General features: G+C 44.3%; 1 protein-coding gene across 10 annotated transcripts in view; it reads right to left on the bottom strand.

Moving 5' to 3' along the window:
- PAM (peptidylglycine alpha-amidating monooxygenase) overlaps positions 1 to 19,099 on the bottom strand; it is a 210,373-nt gene that overhangs the window by 66,515 nt on the left and 124,759 nt on the right. For all 10 annotated transcript variants that reach the window (XM_038758978.1, XM_038758979.1, XM_038758980.1 and 7 more), the window contains exons 6-12: positions 9,627 to 9,712; positions 8,195 to 8,278; positions 4,673 to 4,721; positions 4,436 to 4,503; positions 1,508 to 1,588; positions 1,175 to 1,251; positions 44 to 147 (exon numbers count right to left, since the gene is read on the bottom strand). In XM_038758978.1, the coding sequence (XP_038614906.1) occupies positions 44 to 147; positions 1,175 to 1,251; positions 1,508 to 1,588; positions 4,436 to 4,503; positions 4,673 to 4,721; positions 8,195 to 8,278; positions 9,627 to 9,712 (549 nt within the window). The remainder of the gene's footprint in view (positions 1 to 43; positions 148 to 1,174; positions 1,252 to 1,507; positions 1,589 to 4,435; positions 4,504 to 4,672; positions 4,722 to 8,194; positions 8,279 to 9,626; positions 9,713 to 19,099) is intronic.

Here is a 19,099-nt window from a genome sequence, read left to right as displayed (position 1 = left end):
GCCCCCAGACACCACCGAGAAGGAAGACGGTTACAAAACATACCCAATACGTGTGTCTTCTTTCCTGCCCTCACCACTGAACACACACCTCGCTGCTAAAATATCACCAAAACTCACGTCTACGGGTTGCTCCACTGGATAGAAAGCCTGCCAAGACACCAAACACAATGATACACAACAGGCAGTAATGAAACCATGGGGATTGAGGAGGCAGTCAGCTTGCATATCGATCGCCTCTTGTGGTCCTTAGAATCTAGAATACTACACACTTAAACAAATATTTCCATTCACCCCCATCTTACCTCCTTCCCTTCCCCACAGCACCTGCATATATGTATATATGTCTGTACATATTTATTACTCTATTTATTTATTTATTTTACTTGTACATATCTATTCTATTTATTTTATTTTGTTAGTATGTTTGGTTTTGTTCTCTGTCTCCCCCTTTTAGACTGTGAGCCCACTGTTGGGTAGGGACTGTCTCTATATGTTGCCAATTTGTACTTCCCAAGTGCTTAGTACAGTGCTCTGCACACAGTAAGCGCTCAATAAATATGATTGATTGATTGATTCAGGGGTGAGAAAATGATTCCTCTTATCCAGCTAGTCGGGGTCCAACAATAAAAAAAGCCCCTCCAAAATGGGAAGGCCCAAGTCTGACACTCTGGTGACCAGTTTCTCAAATGAAGTGCTTTTCCTCTAAACTTGGGCAGGGAATATGTCCACTATTTTTGTTCTCCTGTACTCTCCCAAGCGCTTAGTACAAGTGTTCTGCACATTGTAAATGCTCAATAAATACTTTCGATTGATCGATTCCCCGGACTGCTGGGGAACCCAGGCTGGCCCAGGAGGATGCCCGGCAGGGTGAGTGCTTACTGTGTGCAGAGCACTGTATTAAGCGCTTGGGAGAGTACAGAATAACAATATAACAGACACATTCCCTGCCCCCAACAAGCTCACACTCTAGAGGGGAAGATGGACATTGATATAAATAAATTTACAGTTATGCACATAAATTACAGACATTAAATTTCCTTCTGCCCAGCTTTGGCACGTGAAGCCCATCTGCTAGGTGTGACGGAGCCTGCATTCTCAAAGGACTCCGGGAGCCCTGGCTTCCATCCATCACCATCAGCTGAGCTAAATTCAGTGAAATTAGCACAGTGCTCACCTGTGGGAGCTGGGGACTCTGGCGGCCGATCAGCATCCACTGTCCATTTCTTACTCTGTAGCCACTGACCACCTTACCTACAACAAACAGATTCCTATGAAGAGACCGGTAGGGGACCCTTGGAAAAATAAGGCCGTTAGGAGATGCTATTTTTCGATTAAATCTATATTATTTCAAAACAAGCGGAATCTCATTTCGATAAATGGATAAGCATTCTGAAAAACACAAATGCATATCGTTCAAACACACACCGACATGACTCGGTAAAGCCAGTTTTACCATTAGCGCTGCAGTGGGGCAAACATTTCTGTTTTGACCAGTGAGCATTCTTACCTAGGTGATGGGTGTGAACTCTATAGGCAAAGAGATGCATTGGATAATTGTTGTAATGGCAAGCAATATCAGCATTAACCACTGTGAAAAATGGAGAGAGAAGAATTAATGGGTTACTGCTCCATCAGAGAAAAAGTGGCAATCAGCAAAATAGCATTTACGAAGGACCCTATTGTGTTCAGGGCACCAGGTAGGGGATTGGGGAACCTACTGGAGAGGTATAAAATACGATGCCTGACCCCAAGGATCTTACTATCTAATGGTGAAAATGAGGGAATACTAAATTGAATGGTAACAGAGCATTGAGAGTAGCTATCCATAAAAAACACCAGTGGATAAACCAACTGACAATAACCAAGGTGCTAAAGTGGATGGTGGGGTGGGCTGCCATGATAGGACTGTTCAGGGATGGCCTCCTGGTGGAGGTGGACTTTAGGAGGGCTTTGAAGAGAGGTGAGCATGATACGGCAAGCTAAGAGTGGAGGGTGTTTCGGGTCGGGGAGGAGGGGGAAGTTGTGCCCAACGGGACAGAAGGTGAAGAGTTATGAGTTATAGGAGTCATATGAATACAAGTCGAGTCATATGAGTTATGAGATTTGCTTGGGAGGAGTGAAGAATGGGATTTGGGGTATAGCAGAAGAAGAGAGTGGTAAAATTAAGGGAAAACCATCTAATTTTGAAGTTGATGGTCAGGAGTTTTTGTTTTATGTGAAAAGCAAGGGGGAACCATTAGAGACTGATGAGGGGGCGTGTGATAGGTCCCAAATGGCATTTAAGAGAGGCGCTCTGAGGAACTTGTGTGGTAGGGTGGACCAGAGCTGGGATAAGCTTGAGGTAGGGAGACCAGTAAAGAGGCTGCTGCTTTATTCCAATTGGGAGGTGTCAAGGATTTGAACCCGGAGAGAGAAAAAGCTGGCAGAATTTAAGAAGCTGTCTGAACGACAAACCGAAGTCCAAGATAAAATCCAAGTCGTGAGGTTCTGGGTCAGAGAGAATGGCAATGCTGACAACGGTGCTGGGAAAGGTAGGGAAAAACTAGGATTTATGAGGAGAGGTAAAGATTTCAATTTTGCTGCAATAAATTCCAGGGGCCATACAGTTTCATCCAAGTTGAGATGTCCTGAAGGCAGGATGAGTTGTGAGACTGTCAAGCAGGGAAGAAATCAAGGCTGGAAGGTAGATGTAGGGTGGAACCGAAACCGGGCGAGTGAATGATCTTCCTGAGAGAACGAGTGTGATGTACTAACTGAGCCTTGTGAGCCTCTCATAATGAAGGGGTGAGAGAGTCATCAAAGGGGACTGAGAAAAGGGGTCAGAGATGTAGGATGAGAACCAGGAGAGAACTGCATTGATGAAACCAAGGCTGGAGAGGTTTCTGGAGGAGCGTCAGGCGGTCCTTAGGAGGCAATCACCTCTGGGTTTTCCAGCCCCACTTAAATCTATCCCCAGTTTCAATCTAGTGGGGTTAACTGTGCCGCAAAGTGTCCGGCCCTGAGGAGAGGGTTAATCGTAGTTGTCAGGATTGGGCACACCTATCCTGCCTCAGTGTGATGGTCTATCAATCAATCATATTTATTGAGCATGTGCATGTATATATGTATATATGTTTGTACATATTTATTACTCTATTTATTTATTTATTTTACTTGTACATATCTCTTCTATTTATTTTATTTTGTTAATATGTTTGGTTTTGTTCTCTGTCTCCCCCTTCTAGACTGTGAGCCCACTGTTGGGTAGGGACTGTCTCTATATGTTGCCAACTGTACTTCCCAAGCGCTTAGTACAGTGCTCTGCACACAGTAAGCGCTCAATAAATACGATTGATTGATTGATTGATGTGCAGAGCACCCTACTAAGCGTTTGGGAGAGTACAAGATAACAGAGTTGGTAATCACATTCCCTGCACACAACTAGCTGACTAGGACCAAGTGGTTCAGGAACGTTCTTGGAGGAGGGTCTGGTTGAAAACTGGGGACTTTTGGGTGAGGGAACAACCCTTCACATCTGCATGATCAATCCTGGGGCACCCTTTCCCTGATCTGCTATTTTCTGCCTGCCCAACTTCCTTTGGGAACAGAGTCCAATAGCTTATAAGCCTGCTCTGTGAAAAAGTTTTTCCTTGCACTTTGGAACCTCTTAGTGTCATGCTTCGATGAGAGTCCTTCATCCTGGGATTTGGGAAACGTGCGTGGAACTAAAACGCAAATTAGTTCATTGAGGCAAGAGGACAACACATCAGCCAATAGGGGCTGCAACAAACGTGGCTTTCAGGGCCTCCTGGGGTAGCGTTTCCATTAATAATAATCGTGGTATTTCTTAAGTGCTGCATGCTAGGCACTGTACTAAGCACTGGGGTGAAGACAAGCAAGTCGGGTTGGACACAGTCCCTGTTCCTCATGGGGCTCCCAGGCTCAATGTCCATTTTACAGATGAGGTAACTGAGGCACAGAGCAGTGAAATGCCCAAGGTCACACAACAGAGATTAGAACCCACAACCTTGACTCCCAAGTCCATACTCTATCCACTAGGCCGTGCTTCTCCCCCAGAAACAATGTTCACTCCCTGGGTTGCCACTGGTGTAGAATTCCACCTAAGTAGAATGGGTTCCACTGGAGATGGGTCCAAGTTGCACTTGGATTTGCAGACGTTATTCACCTCACCTTCCACAGCACTTACGTATCTATCCGTAATTTATTTATTTAAATTACTATCCGTCTCCCTCTCTAGGCTGTAAGCTCCTTGTGGGCAGGGAACGTGTCTCCCAAGTCTGTTATACTGTACTCTCCCAAGGTACCCAGTCTGCACTCAAAAAATACGACCGATGGATTGATTGATACGGGCCAAGGAGAAAGGGACTTTGAATTATTTCCTCCAGTACTGCGTTCTGTCTCCCTTAAGGAAAGTTGACAAGAACACCACACTGACCTTTCTCTCCTGGTGGGATGACGGTGTCCACAGACATCAGAAGATACATTCCAGCTATGAGAGGCTGTCTGCGGAGAGAAAGAGTCATAACGATCTCAAACCTCCATTGAGCCGGATGAGATTTGTTTTCCCCCCATCCCTACAAAGCGTGCGGGTTTCCTTGCTCTTTCCATTCTAAGCGCTTGTTTCCGGCCCCGTTTGGGTTTTCGCTTTCCTGGAGGTCGCGGAAGTACTTACTGCAGGCGGGTCAGGTGCAAGGTCACACCAGAACAATCCTTGTGGTTGTCTTGAAAAAAAGAATAAAATCAGCACCATCACTTCGGGGACTCAAGCACGGAATGCAACTTGATAATAATAATAATGATAATGATAATCATGGCATTTGTTAAGTGATTACTATGTGCCAGACACTGTACTAAACACTGGGATGGATACGAGCAAATCCATTCCCTGGGGCTCACAGTCTCAATCCCCATTTTACAGATGAGATCACTGAGGCCCAGAGAAGTGAAGTGACATACCCAAGGTCACACATCAGACAGGTGGCAGAGCCGGGATTAGAACCCATGACCTGACTCCCAAGCCCATGCTCTATCCACTATGCTTGATAGCTGTTTCAGTGGTTAGACATGAGTACCAGTAATAATGACGACGTTTTGAAAGTGCTTATTATGTGCCAAGCGCTGTACGAAGTGCAGGGGTGGGAACACGATAATCAGGTCAGACACAGGTCCTATCCCACCCAGGCTCACAGGTAAGGGACCCCCATTTTACAGATGAGGTAACTGTGGTAAAGAGAAGTTACGTGACTTGCCCAGGGTTACCCAGGAGGTCAGAGCGAGGATTTGAACCCAGGTCCCCTGACTCTCGGGTCCATGCTGTTTCCCCTAGGCCACACCACTTCTCAGGAAGGCGCACAATGACCACATGTAATTTAGACAGTGGGCCCCGTATGGGCCAGAGATTGTGTCCTATCTGATGATCTTGTAAGTATCCCAATGCTCAGAACAGTGCTTGATATATATATATATATATAAAGTGCTTCACAAATACTACAATAAAAACAATGATGATAAAACAGCAGAAACCAGGAACATAGTATCTGTCATTTCTTTCATTTTCCCTGATAAGCTTCCAACACCTTCCATTCGCAGTTCCTTCTTGACTTCTGTGATGTTGTATCAGGGTTTGTTCAGAATGTGCCATCGAACCAGCACTACAATACTGTCCTTACTCTCCCTTCCCCAATTACAATAATAATTTTGGTATTTGTTAAGTGCTTCCTATGTGCAAAGCACTGTTCTAAGCGCTGGGGAGGATACAAGGTGATCAGGTTGGACCCTGTGGGGCTCACAATCTTAATCCCCATTTTACAGGTGAAATAACCGAGGCCCAGAGAAGTTAAGTGACTTGCCCAAAGTCACACAGCTGACAAGCGGCGGAGCCGAGATTTGAACCCATGACCTCTGACTCTCAAGCCTGTGCTCTTTCCACTGAGACACGCTGCTTCTCTTCACTTCACCACCAATCCCTTGTTCCCGGGCTCCCTCTCGCCTGGACCTCTGTCCCGCTTTACAAAGGGCAGACAGTTACTCATCATCATCATCATCATCAATCGTATTTATTGAGTGCTTACTGTGTGCAGAGCACTTTACTAAGCGCTTGGGAAGTACTCTCCCCAGCAGCTGCATGGTCTAGTGGATAGAGTACGGTCCTGGGAGACAGAAGACCTGGTTTCAAATCCTGGCCCCACCACGTGCCTGCTGTGTGACCTGAGGCAAGTCACTTCACTTCTCTGTGCCTCAGTTACCTCATCTGTAAAATGGAGATTAAGACTGCGAGCCCATGTGGGAAAGGGACTGTGTCCGTTCTGATTAACTTGCATCTACCCCAGTGCTTAGTACAGTGCCTGGCACATAATAAGAACTTAACAAATACCATTAAAAAAATTCATTCATTCATTCAATCGTATTTATTGAGCGCTTACTGTGTGCGGAGCACTGTACTAAGCGTTTGGGAAGTACAAGTTGGCAACATATAGAGATGGTCTCTACCCAACAGTGGACTCACATTGGGGCCAGACTGGAATCGGATAGAGGGGCTTTGGGCTGGGCAATGGTTGGCGGCCCGAGTATGTTGAGCTCAGAGTTTGAATTTCAAGGCCAACAAGTTAGTTGTGAACCAATATTACAGATTTCAAAGAGAACTACCATATTCTTTCCACCTCTTTCTCATCCTCTCTCTCTTCTCTGTTATCCTGCATGCTACCTTAGCACTTAGGTGTATATCTGTTTATTTCATTTAGTTATTCACTTATTTGCCTACATTAATTTTTATTAATTGTCTCTCTGATCTTCCTTATTCCTCCCGTATGTCATCAAGTGTACCCAACTATCTTTCCCATTAGATTGAAATCTGCATGAGGGCAGGGACTGTGTCTTCAACTTCTTCCCTTGGGGCTCGAAGTGGTAGTGCTTTCAGTTTCTCCTCTTGGAAAGAACCAGAAATTAAATATTTGCTATAATAATAATAATGGCATTTATTAAGCGCTTACTATGTGCAAAGCACTGTTCTGAGCCCTGGGGAGGTTACAAGGTAATCAGAGTGTCCCAATGGGGGCTCACAGTCTTAATCCCCATTTTACAGATGAGGGAACTGAGGCACAGAGAAGTGACTTGCCTAAAGTCACACAGCTGGCAATTGGTGGAGCCAGGATTTGAACCCATGACCTCTGACTCCAAAGCCCGTGCTCTTTCCACTGAGCCACGCTGCTTCTCTATAAACATGTTCCACTATTTCATACATGAAAGAACTGGATTAATTCAGTCTAGCTCCTGCCCCGCGTTCAACCCATAACTATGGGTGCAAAATTCAATATTGGGGCCAAATTTTACCGGCTCCTTTCCCAGATACCCCGAGGTATTTAGTAACTATGTCCTTCTCTGGTATTTGTTAAGCATTTACTATGTGTCAAGAACCATTCTGAGAGTCAGGACAGGTTCAAATTAATCGGGTCGGACACAGTCCCTTGTCCCACAGGGACTCACAATCTTAACACTGAATTCCCATTTTACAGTTGAGGAAACTGAGGCTCAGGAAAGTTAAGTGACTTGCCCGAGTTCACACAGCAGGAAAGTGGCATAGCCGGGATTAGAACCCAGGCCCGCTGACCCCTAAGACTAAGATCTTCCCATGCTGATTACATTGCTAGGTTACACTGCTGCTGTTAGATTTGCTGTTCTACAATCTTATATTAGAATTTTCCAGAAGCAAAAGGGTAATGTTTTGGAAATCCACAGTCTAGGCACCCTGACTAGTTTATATACTGGATAAAAGCAGTGTGGCTCAGTGGAAAGAGCCCGGGCTTGGGAGTCAGAGGTCATGGGTTCAAATCCCAGCTCCACCACTTGTCAACTGTGTGACTTTGGGCAAGTCACTTAACTTCTCTGTGCCTCAGTTACCTCATCTGTAAAATGCGGATTAAGATTGTGAGCCCCACATGGGACAACCTGATCACCTTATATCCTTCCCAGTGCTTAGAACAGTGCTTTGCACATAGTAAGCGCGTAACAAATACCAAAATTATTATTATTAAAAGATAACTCAGCATTACTTATTCTTCAAAGTAAAAGAAGATTTTTCAAGAAAACCGTAAATAACATGCAATTTGTATTCAGCCCCACCCGCTTGGTCCCAACCGTTCATTCTGATATTCAAAAATCATTACTAATTCCTTACTGACATTTAAAACGAACTCACCTCTAAAGGCACTGATATCCCCATAGTGAACCTGGAGCACAAAATATTTACTTCCTGATTCTCCTCCAACTCTGAAGCCAACACCTTAAAAATTAAAGACGGAAGAGTCACGGTTTAGAAATGAAAGCAAGGGGGAAAAATATAATTGGAGTTTTTCTCTGGGAACTGATTTCACAACTTCTGAAATATAGAACAACATCTTGAAAATTGATACCTAGAAAAATGAGGTCAGCCATAAAACATGGCTATTATGTCTTCTGGCTGAATCTACAGGAATTCTCTCCACCGATAATTCAAATCTGAAACAGTGATCCCTGATTATTTTATAACCTTGTAAGAAAATAATTTACTCAATTTAAAACACTGCCTGCCTCTATGACTAGGAATGACCCAGATGCAGAAGTTAGCCTATTTCCACTTCTGAGTTATGTACAACTATTCAGATTCTTGTCCTGAGGCAACAGTTTAGGATGTAACTCTCATAGGAAATAGACTTCAAAGAAGCAGTCCAGTAATTTCCCCTCTAGTTTGCAAGTTCCTTGAGGGCAGAAAATGTGTCTACCCAGTCTATTGTATTGTACTCTCCCAAGTGCTTAATACAGTGCACCGCACACAGTAAGCACTCAATAAATCATCAATCGTATTTATTGAGTGCTTACTGTGTGCAGAGCACTAAATATCACTGATCGACTGAACAGCAAGCAGGTCCTTGCTAAGATGGAGTTACTGAGTCAGTATTCAACACAACATTGCTGAAATAGTGTGTTGGCAGCCACCAGAGACTCAGAGACCGTAGAAACACTTTTATCACCAAGAGAGCTGATCAGGTAGGTCCAAGCGCTTAGTACAATGCTCTGCGCACAGTACACACTCAATAAATACCACTTACTGATCTAGAAACACTGGGAGACGAGTATTTTGTGCTCGGATTGCATGACTAACCAGAAACAATTACCTTAAAAGAAAGGACCAGCATGGCAAGGTGCAATCCTGTGCCCAACAGGACGTAGAATCTGGTGTATGCTTGTACACATGGAGTTTGGAACAATTCAGAGGTAAAGCAAGCAAATAAAGAGGGAAGCACTTCTGATTCAGAACTGCAAATTTTCAGTATACTGAAGCTGCATTCTTACTGAAGTCTTAATGCCTTTGCTCTAAGTGTCCCCTGTTGACCAATTCTTAAGCATTGATGACCAAAAGGGGCACTCGGTCATTTTCTAATTTTTCCTAAATTGCTTTATGTCCAAAACGGCTGTCAAGGGAAGAGTCAGGTCCTTCAAAGTGAAATCTTCTGAGGGAGAAATTGGGTTCTGGAGTCTTCTGTCGAATCGAGGTGCAGAATGGGTCAACTTTGAAAGGAAAAAGCTAGGACCAGGAGAAGGGTTACTTCTTCTACTCCTCTCCCTTCCTCCCTCCTGAGGGGACTGGGTACCTTTGGGCAGTCGTGTGGGAGGGGCATTTCTGGCCCAAGCGTACAGAATATTGGCTTTATCTGTGCACGTTCCTTCGTCACAATCCCTGAAACACAAACAGACATGGGGTTGGCATTCAGTAAGAGGGCTGGTCTTTTCCCAACAGTAACCACCCTCTGCTCCCGTCCACCTCTGCCCCACATTAGAGCCACAGTGGCAAGGAACTGAAGGTCGGAGGGACCTCCAGAATCTTGTCTGTTGCTCCCAGATTTTTGGAAGGAGCTGACTGAGTTGGGGAAGACCCAGAGAAAGTCAACTAAGATGATCGGGGAATGCAGAAATGGCATTCAGAGGATAACGGAAAGGGTGAGGATCCTTCAGCCACCCAAACCCTGTCCTCCCTACATTTCCTGTCATTGGAGACAGCACCAACATCCTTTCTGTCTCACAAGCCCATAACCTTGCAGTTACCCTTGATCCAACTTGCTCATTCAACCTACATGTTCAATCTGTTACTAAATTCTGCCACTAAAATCTGCCTTTTCCTCTCCATCCAAACTGCTATCAGCTTAATCCAAGCATTTATCCTAACCCACCTGGATTACTGCATCAGCCTCCTGGCTGACCTCCCTGCCTCCTGTCTCTCCCCACTCTAGTCCATACTTCATTCTTTTGTCCGGATCCTTTGTCTCCAAAACCAATGAGTCCATGATTCCGGGCTATCTCAGGAATCTCCAGTGGTTGCCATCCACCTCCACATCAAACAAAAACTCCTTACCATCAGCTTTAAAGCACTCATTCACCTTGCCTCCTATCTTACCTTGCTGCTTTCCCACACACTTCACTCCTCTAATGCTAACCTACTCACTGTACCTTGGTAATAATAATAGTAATAATGATGGTATTTGTTAAGCGCTTACTATGTGCAAAGCACTGATCTAAGTGCTGGGGGGATACAAGGTGATCAGGTTGTCCCGTGTGGGGCTCACAATCTCAATCCCCATTTTACAGATGAGGTAACTGAGGCCCAGAGAAGTTAAGTGACTTGCCCAAAGTCACACAGCTGATAATTGGCGGAGCCGGGATTTGAACCCATGACCTCTAACTCCAAAGCCCGGGCTCTTTCCACTGAGCCACACTGCTTCTCGTCTACCTTACCACCAATCTCTTGCCGAGATCCTGCCTCTGGCCAGGAATACCCTCCCTGTTTCCTATCAGACACATGATCATTCTCCCCACCTTCAAAGCCTTTTTCAAGGTACATCTCCTTCAATAAGTCTTCCAAGACTAAGCCCTCATTTCCTCTTTCCTTTTTCCCTTCTATTGCCCTTTGACTTGGATTTCACCCCTCCATCAGCCCCAAAGCACGTAGGTACATACCCATAATTTATTCAGTTATTTTATACTCTCCCCAGCGATAAGAGCTCTGCACACAGTAAACACTCAATAAATACGACTGGCTGACAGAGATTACATAGATACCCAACAAGCCTTCAGTGATTAATTTTTCATCACCCTTATGTGCTACGTTAGCACTCTGGAATTTATTTATACCCACTTATTCTTATGTGCTGATTTAATTATACATTTGACCCCTCTGTAAATTTTTTTATTCTTATCTCCCCAGTACAGTGTAAGCCCTTTGTGAACAGCTTGGGAGTCAGAGGTCATGGGTTCTGATCCCGACTCCGCCACATGTCTATTGTGTGACCTTGGGCAAGTCCCTTAACTTCTCTGAGCCTCAGTTACCTCATCTGTAAAATGGGGATTAAGACTGTGAGCCCCACGTGGGACAACCTGATCACCTTGTATCCCCCCCCAGCCCTTAGAACAGTACTTTGTACATAGTAAGCACTTAACAAATGCCATTATTATTATTATTATTATGTCACTTTATTCTATATTTCCCAAGCATCTAGTATAGTGCATTGCACCAAGATGGGGCTTAATTAATGCTACTTCTACTATTGCTACCACAAAGATACAGAGGACAGACATACTCTAGTTAGAGAGAAGTGTGAGAAGCAGCATGGCCTAGTGGATAGAGGATGGGCCTCACAAGGAACTGAGTTCTATTCCCGGTTCTGCCACTTGTCTGCTGTGTGACCTTGGACAAGTAACTTAACTTCTCTGTGCCTCAGTTACCTTATCCATAAAATGGGTTTAAGACTGAGAGCCCCATGTGGGACACGGACTATGTCCAACCTGATTAGCTTATCCTACCCCAGCTCTTAGTATAGTGCCTGGCACAAAGCAAGCACTTAACAAACACCATAAAAAAACAAAATAAAACAAAACAAAAAGTATGTGTGGCTAACCCATAGTGCTATAGGTAAGTATGAGAGTGCTGAACGGAGTGACAGCATAAAAATTCAATAGCACTATCACAGAAAAATGTTAACAGAAGACCATTTTAAGGGAGGAATTTTTGTAGCTTTAAATAATAGACATGGACTCATGTATGAATAAACAACCAATAAACAGATGGGAGGACTGGGAAACTGGAGGAAGCATTCAGAGACTGCCTGCTGGAGGGGGTAATGTTTAAGAGGACTTTGACAGAGGCTGGTTTTGGCAAAGCTTAGGGGAGAAGGACAGTCTGGGTATGGAAAGGGCATGAATAGTGAGTGAAAGCTGGAAAATTCACCAGGGAGGGTCGTTCGGTTAGGAGTCGTCGAGACTGGGAACGGGGGAATAATTACAGCAAAACTGTTGAACCAGGCCTGGGGTTTTCCCTGTCAGTTAAGGAAAAAAGGCTCTGGATCTCTTTTTATTCCCATTTCACTGGGGAATCTTAAGTTTCATTTGGGGAGGGGAAGAACCCAATATGGGGAAGGGAGGATACTGGTGATCACTGTCTCTGTTCTACCACATATCACGGACTATCGTAGGCCTGGTGCAGATTTTGCAAGTTGAACAGAACGTCTGTGGAAGTATAGATTTTTGATAATCACTTTGGCTTTCTTTTCCCCCCACAATTAAAATATTGGCTCAAAACAGCTGATAATGATTTTGAAACAACTTGGTCCTAAGTCTATTACCAGACTTGTTATCACTATTTTAGGGGCCGTGCTCCTTCCAGCCATTTTCCCAAGCATGAATTTCTTCTACTCCAAAGACAAATGTTTGATTTAGACGAGGAAAACAGCATGTGGGCAACAAAGGCAAAACGTCAATGTAAACACTTCACAGCAGAATTGATATTGTGCTCTAAGAATACGAAAATATCTTCCGTCAGCAAATATACACTCGGAATTGGCAAATCATTTCTCAATGAGTGTATTAAGCAAGAATAAGGGATATTTATAGACAACCATGAAATCACCATCAACGCTATCCTCTAACTCAATAGCCTCTGCGGTTAAATCTATTTCTTGAAATTAGGCTCCATGCCATGCTTCGAATTTCCATGTTGCTCATCTTTCCCTGGAGCTCACCGATATCCAACGTCAACTAGACATCGATCTTGGAGTTCCCTAAACCCCTGAGTTCAATTGGACTGCCCTATTCTTGCAGTCTATCTAATTCTCTCCTGTGTATTTTTCCCTGTGCCTTGTACAGTGCTTTGTATACAGTAGACAATTAATAAATATTTTAACTATTACTATTTCAGGGCTTGAGGCTGTGCATTGATGAGCATACATACTGGTGGAACTTTGGTCGAACGCCAGTTTGGGGAGAATTAAACCTCAGTTCCCTTATTTCTGAGTGCAGATTACTGCAGCTGGGGGCTGTGGCGAGGAGGAAGTGTTTTTTCTCTGTTCCCTCCCTGGCTTTTCCATATATGTTCCATCATTTTTCTGCATGCCTTCATGCATGTCAATAAAGGATATTGATCCTGAACATGCAATTCACCTTGTTTTCTGAGTTTCTATTTTCTCTGTGGCATAGCTATCGATTCTGGAATCGGGCTGAGGCATGAGGCTGGTGCTTGCGTTCACTGCAGGGCAACTTATTTCTTTCTAGCTTCGACCTTGTTGTGTTCCCACAGGGGCCTTGGGGACATTATTGACATTTCTGGGGAGATTGGGGGGATGCGATGGCTGAGCCCAGGGCCACCTCCCAAGATGAGCCAGCCTGACTGGTGTGGAAGCACAGAGGAATCAGGTCACCATGACAACGATCCGAGCCGACATGTGCCTGGGAGCTTTCCCTACAGAATTCACGTCCAGGATTACAGCCGTCCTTTCGGCCATCCTCCATCAGGAGGTTTGCACACCTCGGGTCTTGCTTCGGACTGGCTGAATGACTTCAGCTGAAGTCATTTAACTGCGGAATAGCTCAGGGAACAAAACCTGGGAAATTTCTGAAGGTTAATGAAGTCAGTAAGCTATGTTAACATGGACGTATATAATATCTTCAAGTGACTACATCAATCAATCGTATTTATTGAGCGCTTACTGTGTGCAGAGCACTGTACTAAGCGCTTGGGAAGTACAAGTTGGCAACATATAGAGACGGTCCCAACAGCGGGCTCACAGTCTAGAAGGAGGAGACAGACAACAAAACGAAACATATTAACAAAATAAATAGAATAAATATGTACAAATAAAATAGAGTAATAAATACTTACAAACATATATACATATATACAGGTGCTGCGGGGAGGGGAAGGAGGTAAGGCAGGGAGATGGGGAGGGTGCGGAGGGTGCGGGCTGGGCTGTAGAAGGAGAGAAGGGAGGTGAGGTAGAAGGGGGCGAGGTGATGGACAGCCTTGAAGCCAAGGGTGAGGAGTTTTTGCCTGTCTTTAGGGTTTACAGATGACAAAACTGACGGTACAATTTTGTCAGTGCTATATTCACAAATGTTATTGTACTCACAAGTTATTATAGTGTTATTATAACTGTAGCTCAAAAGACTAAAACGAAATACATTTTTTTAAAACCAAAAATTGAGGTAATTTACCCACACAGAATAAATACTGAGATGGATTTCTTATTCTCTTGCTTCTCGTTAGCTACGTTTCAAAGCTATTTTCCTCAAAGCTATTTTTCTCTAGATTTGTCACAACCAAAAAATAAAAGGTGTTTCAAGGTGGATTCTTAACATTCAGAGCAAGAAGGTGAAAATTAGCACATGCAAATAGGACCATCCTGAACTTCTGAGGTCCAGCCTCCTCAAAGCCAAGCCACAGGACAACCATTTGACGGCCCATTCCTGAAGAGGGCTAGTCCGCCATTTCTGAATTACCCTACTTCAGAGTGACTGTGTACCAGCATTTTCTATACTAGGTCAAAGCCCATTTCAAGCCCAAGATTGTTCTGGAAGTGTACCTTCTTTTAAATGGGAATATTAATAGAATAGGCATGACTTTGAGGTACACTTATTGAATTCAATTCGGAAGAAATTTAAAAATAACTTCAAATAGAAAAAAATGAAGACAACCAGAAAGCTTCTCCAAGTTAAACCTCATAAAAGCGATGATATAGGAAATCCTTTGCTTTTATTTAGTCTTTATGAAGAACGCAAATCCTCACATGGCAGCCAAGACTGGGTTTGGTCCCCACATTGCCTAAAAAATACACGTAATATATTGACACTAGTAAACATTCCTCCTGAAAATGTGGTTGCGTGAAGGAACTGAATTGTAGTTCAGTTTCCACTGGATTGTAAGAAACGTTATTAGACTCCCTTAAGAGAGAAGACTTCAGTTTAGCCACAAATGTTTCTAAAGCTAAGCTAAAACACATGTGTAACCCTGGTCACTAGGGGGGTCAATTGTCCCACACGGAAGAATCATCATCAATCGTCATCAATCGTATTTATTGAGCGCTTACTATGTGCAGAGCACTGTACTAAGCGCTTGGGAAGTACAAATTGGCAACATATAGAGACAGTCCCTACCCAACAGTGGGCTCACAGTCTAAAAGGGGAAGACAGAGAACAAAACCAAACATACTAACAAAATAAAATAAAAAGAATAGATATGTACAAATAAAATAGAGTAAAAAAAAAATGTACAAACATATATACATATATACAGGTGCTGTGGGGAAGGGAAGGAGGTAAGATGGGGGTCATGGGCTCTAATCCCAGCTCTGTCACTTAATAATGATGTTATTTGTTAAGCGCTTACTATGTGTGTACTATGTTCTTGTCTGCTGTGTGATCTTGGGCCAGTCACTTTACTTCTCTCAAACATTTCTCTAGAAAGGGGGAGCAGAGGAGCCCCCCAAAAACAACTATTCTGCTTTCCAGGAGGGGTGGGGTTGATGTGGGGTGTTCTTGAGGGTCTTTGCTCCTTTGAAACAACAGTGCAAGAGAGAAAGAGTTAAGGCCCCTGGTGGGCATGGATCACGTCTACCAAGTCTGTTGTATTGTACTTTCCCAAGTGCTCAGTGCAGTGCTCTGTGTGCAACAACTGCTCAATAAGTACCATGGATTGACTGATTGCCTAGATGGATGGCCCCTCATCCCCCAGGGCCAGCCTCGGCTGGACATCAGGACTTCGCATTTCAGAGGTGGTGACCCTATTTTTTGGTAATGGCGTCTGTTTTGGTTACTACGTGTCAAACACCGTTTGAAGAACGTTTGGAGAAGCAGCGTGGCTCAGTGGAAAAGAGCCCGGGCTTTGGAGTCAGAGATCACGGGTTCAAATCCCGGCTCTGCCAACTGTCAGCTGTGTGACTCTGGGCAAGTCACTTCACTTCTCTGTGCCTCAGTTACCTCATCTGTGAAATGGGGATTAAAACTGTGAGCCCCCTGTGGGACAACTTGATCACCTTGTAACCTCCCCCAGCGCTTAGAGCAGTGCTTTGCACATTGTAAGCGCTTAACAAATGCCATCGTCATCATCAAACACCGTTCTAAGCAGTCAGGTAGACAGGTTGGACACGGCCCCGTCCTATATGAGACTCACAGTGAAAGTGTGAGTGTTTGCAACTAAGACTCCGCCTCCCAAGTCCTGCAACAGGATAGGCAAGTTTACAACTACAATTTCCACCGAGAACAATCCCAATGTTGCTGTTCGTTCAGGCGGACATTGGCTCTGCTAAGGACTGTTCATTTACTAAGGAACCGGCACAATCTCCCACCTAGACCCCCTAAGTGTCAGCCGAGTAAACCGACCGGCGAAGACCCGGACTCTTCCACAGTTCCAGTTGGCAGTGCGACATTAGTTGGTAAACACTGAAAGGAAAATGACTGGGAGAAAGTGAAAGGCAGATCTTGGCTCTCTGGGAGTTGCAAAAGGTCCTCCGCTTTCTCCTTGGGAAGCAGCGTGGACTAGTGGAAAGAGCACGGGCCCGGGAGCCAGAGGACCTGGGCTCTAATCCCGGCTGCGCCCCTTGTTTGCTGTGTGATCCAGGGCAAGTCATTTAACATCTCTGTGCTTCAGTTTCCTCATCTGCAAAATGGGGATTCAATACCTGTTCTCCCTCCTACTCGGACTGTGATCCCCATGTGGATCACACGATGTGGGATATGGATCAGGATGTTAATACTGATGTGGGAACATCAGTATTAACATTCTTTCACAGTTACAACAGGCAAGGAAAAAAAAAGGAAATAGTTTATTCCTAAGCATCTAATTCAAGGACTCTGATAGAAAGGAATCCTTAACTTCTGAAAATCAGTACAAACACCAGAATATCAGGGTATGCTAGGATATACTTAACTAAGGAATTGAAAATTATCTTGCATCTACCCACTGCTTAGTACAGTGCTTGGCACAGAGCAGTCAATCAGTCAATGGTATTTATTGAGCGCTTATTGTATGCAGAGCCCTGAACTAAGTGCTCAGCAGAATACAATGCAACAGAGTTGGTAGACACATAGTATGTGCTTAACCACAATGACTATTATGGCTTTATAGGAAGTGGCAAAACCCAAGACCTCGACTAGGATTAGGTGGGAGTTTCCAATCCCTGCTATCTCTGCGGACTTGGAGAGGAAGGAATCTGAAACTGTGATTCAGGTATGTGGAAGTCAATAGCAGTCAAATGGAAAAATAGAAAAGAAGCCATGAAGGCAGTGGATTTTCTTTGCATGTCCATAGTCACTATTGTCATCGGGGGAGGTACAAAGCTATGGACTCTGCCAGAAGCAACACATGATCATAATAATAATGATGGCATTTATTAAGCACTTACTATGTGCAAAGCACTGTTATAAACTCTGGGGAGGTTACAAGGTGATCAGGTTGTCCCACGGGGGGGCTCACAGTCTTAATACTCATTTTACAGATGAAGGCACTGAGGCCCAGGGAAGTTAAGTGACCTGCCCAAAGTCACACAGCTGACAAGTCGTGGATCTGGGATTTGAACCCATGACCTCTGACTCCAAAGCTCGGGCTCTTTCCACCGAGCCACGCTGCTTAGGCAGCATTTCTCATATACATAATATACCCACTGCTTGTTTCACAGGTTTGTCTGTGAAACATCATATCATCAATGATGGTCCCCAGTGGAGAGAATGATAATGATAATTATGGTATTTGTTAAGCACCTATAATAATAATAATAATGTTGGTATTTGTTAAGTGCTTATCAGGTGCCAAGCACTGTTCTAAGCACCAGCGTAGATACAAGGTAATTAGGTTGTCCCACGTGGAGCTCACAGTATTAATCTCCATTTTACAGATGAAGAAACTGAGGCACAGAGAAGTTAAGTGACTTGCCCAAAGTCACACAGCTGACATGTGAGGGAGCCGGGATATTCTGACGGTTTTGACACCTGTCTCCATGTTTTGTTTTGTTGTCTGTCTCCCCCTTCTAGACTGTGAGCCCGTTGTTGGGTAGGGACCATCTCTATATGTTGCCGACTTGTACTTCCCAAGCGCTTAGTCCAGTGCTCTGCACACAGTAAGCGCTCAATAAATACAACTGAATGAATGGAATTAGAACCCATGACCTCTGACCACTAAGCCACGCTGTTTCTCTAAGCAGTGTCACACACATCTATATCACACACACACTGTACTAAGCCTAAGCCCCAGGGTAGATACGATGCAAGCAGATGGGAAGTTGCAGTGAGTGCAACACAAGCAGTGAATATATGGAACAAATCAAAAGGAAACAATGCTTAGGTTTGGTGACCCACTGCAGCACCAATTAATCAAAGGTATTTATTGAGCGTTTACTGTGTGCAGCGCACTGTACTAAAGTGCTTGGGAGAGTACAATATAACAGAGTTGTCAGACCCACTTTATGTCCACAACTAGAGAAGCAGCGTAGGTTAATGGAAGGAGCCTGGGCTTGGGAGTCAGAGGTCACGGGTTCTAATCCCGGCTCCGCCGCTTGTCAGCTGTGTGACTCTGGGCCAGTCACTTCACTTCTCTGGGCCTCAGTTACCTCATCTATAAAAATGGAATTAAGACTGTGAGCCCCACGTGGGACAACCTGGTTACCTTGTATCTACCCCTGTGCTTAGAACAGTGCTTGGCACAAGTACGCATTTAACAAACAACATCAATCAATCAATCAATCGTATTTATTGAGCGCTTACTGTGTGCAGAGCACTGTACTAAGCGCTTGGGAAGTACAAGTTGGCAACA

Source organism: Tachyglossus aculeatus, chromosome 17 (assembly GCF_015852505.1).
Source record: "Tachyglossus aculeatus isolate mTacAcu1 chromosome 17, mTacAcu1.pri, whole genome shotgun sequence".
Lineage (NCBI taxonomy): Eukaryota > Metazoa > Chordata > Mammalia > Monotremata > Tachyglossidae > Tachyglossus > Tachyglossus aculeatus.
Note: the sequence above shows the minus strand (reverse complement) of the source record. Positions and strands in the feature narration are given on the sequence as shown.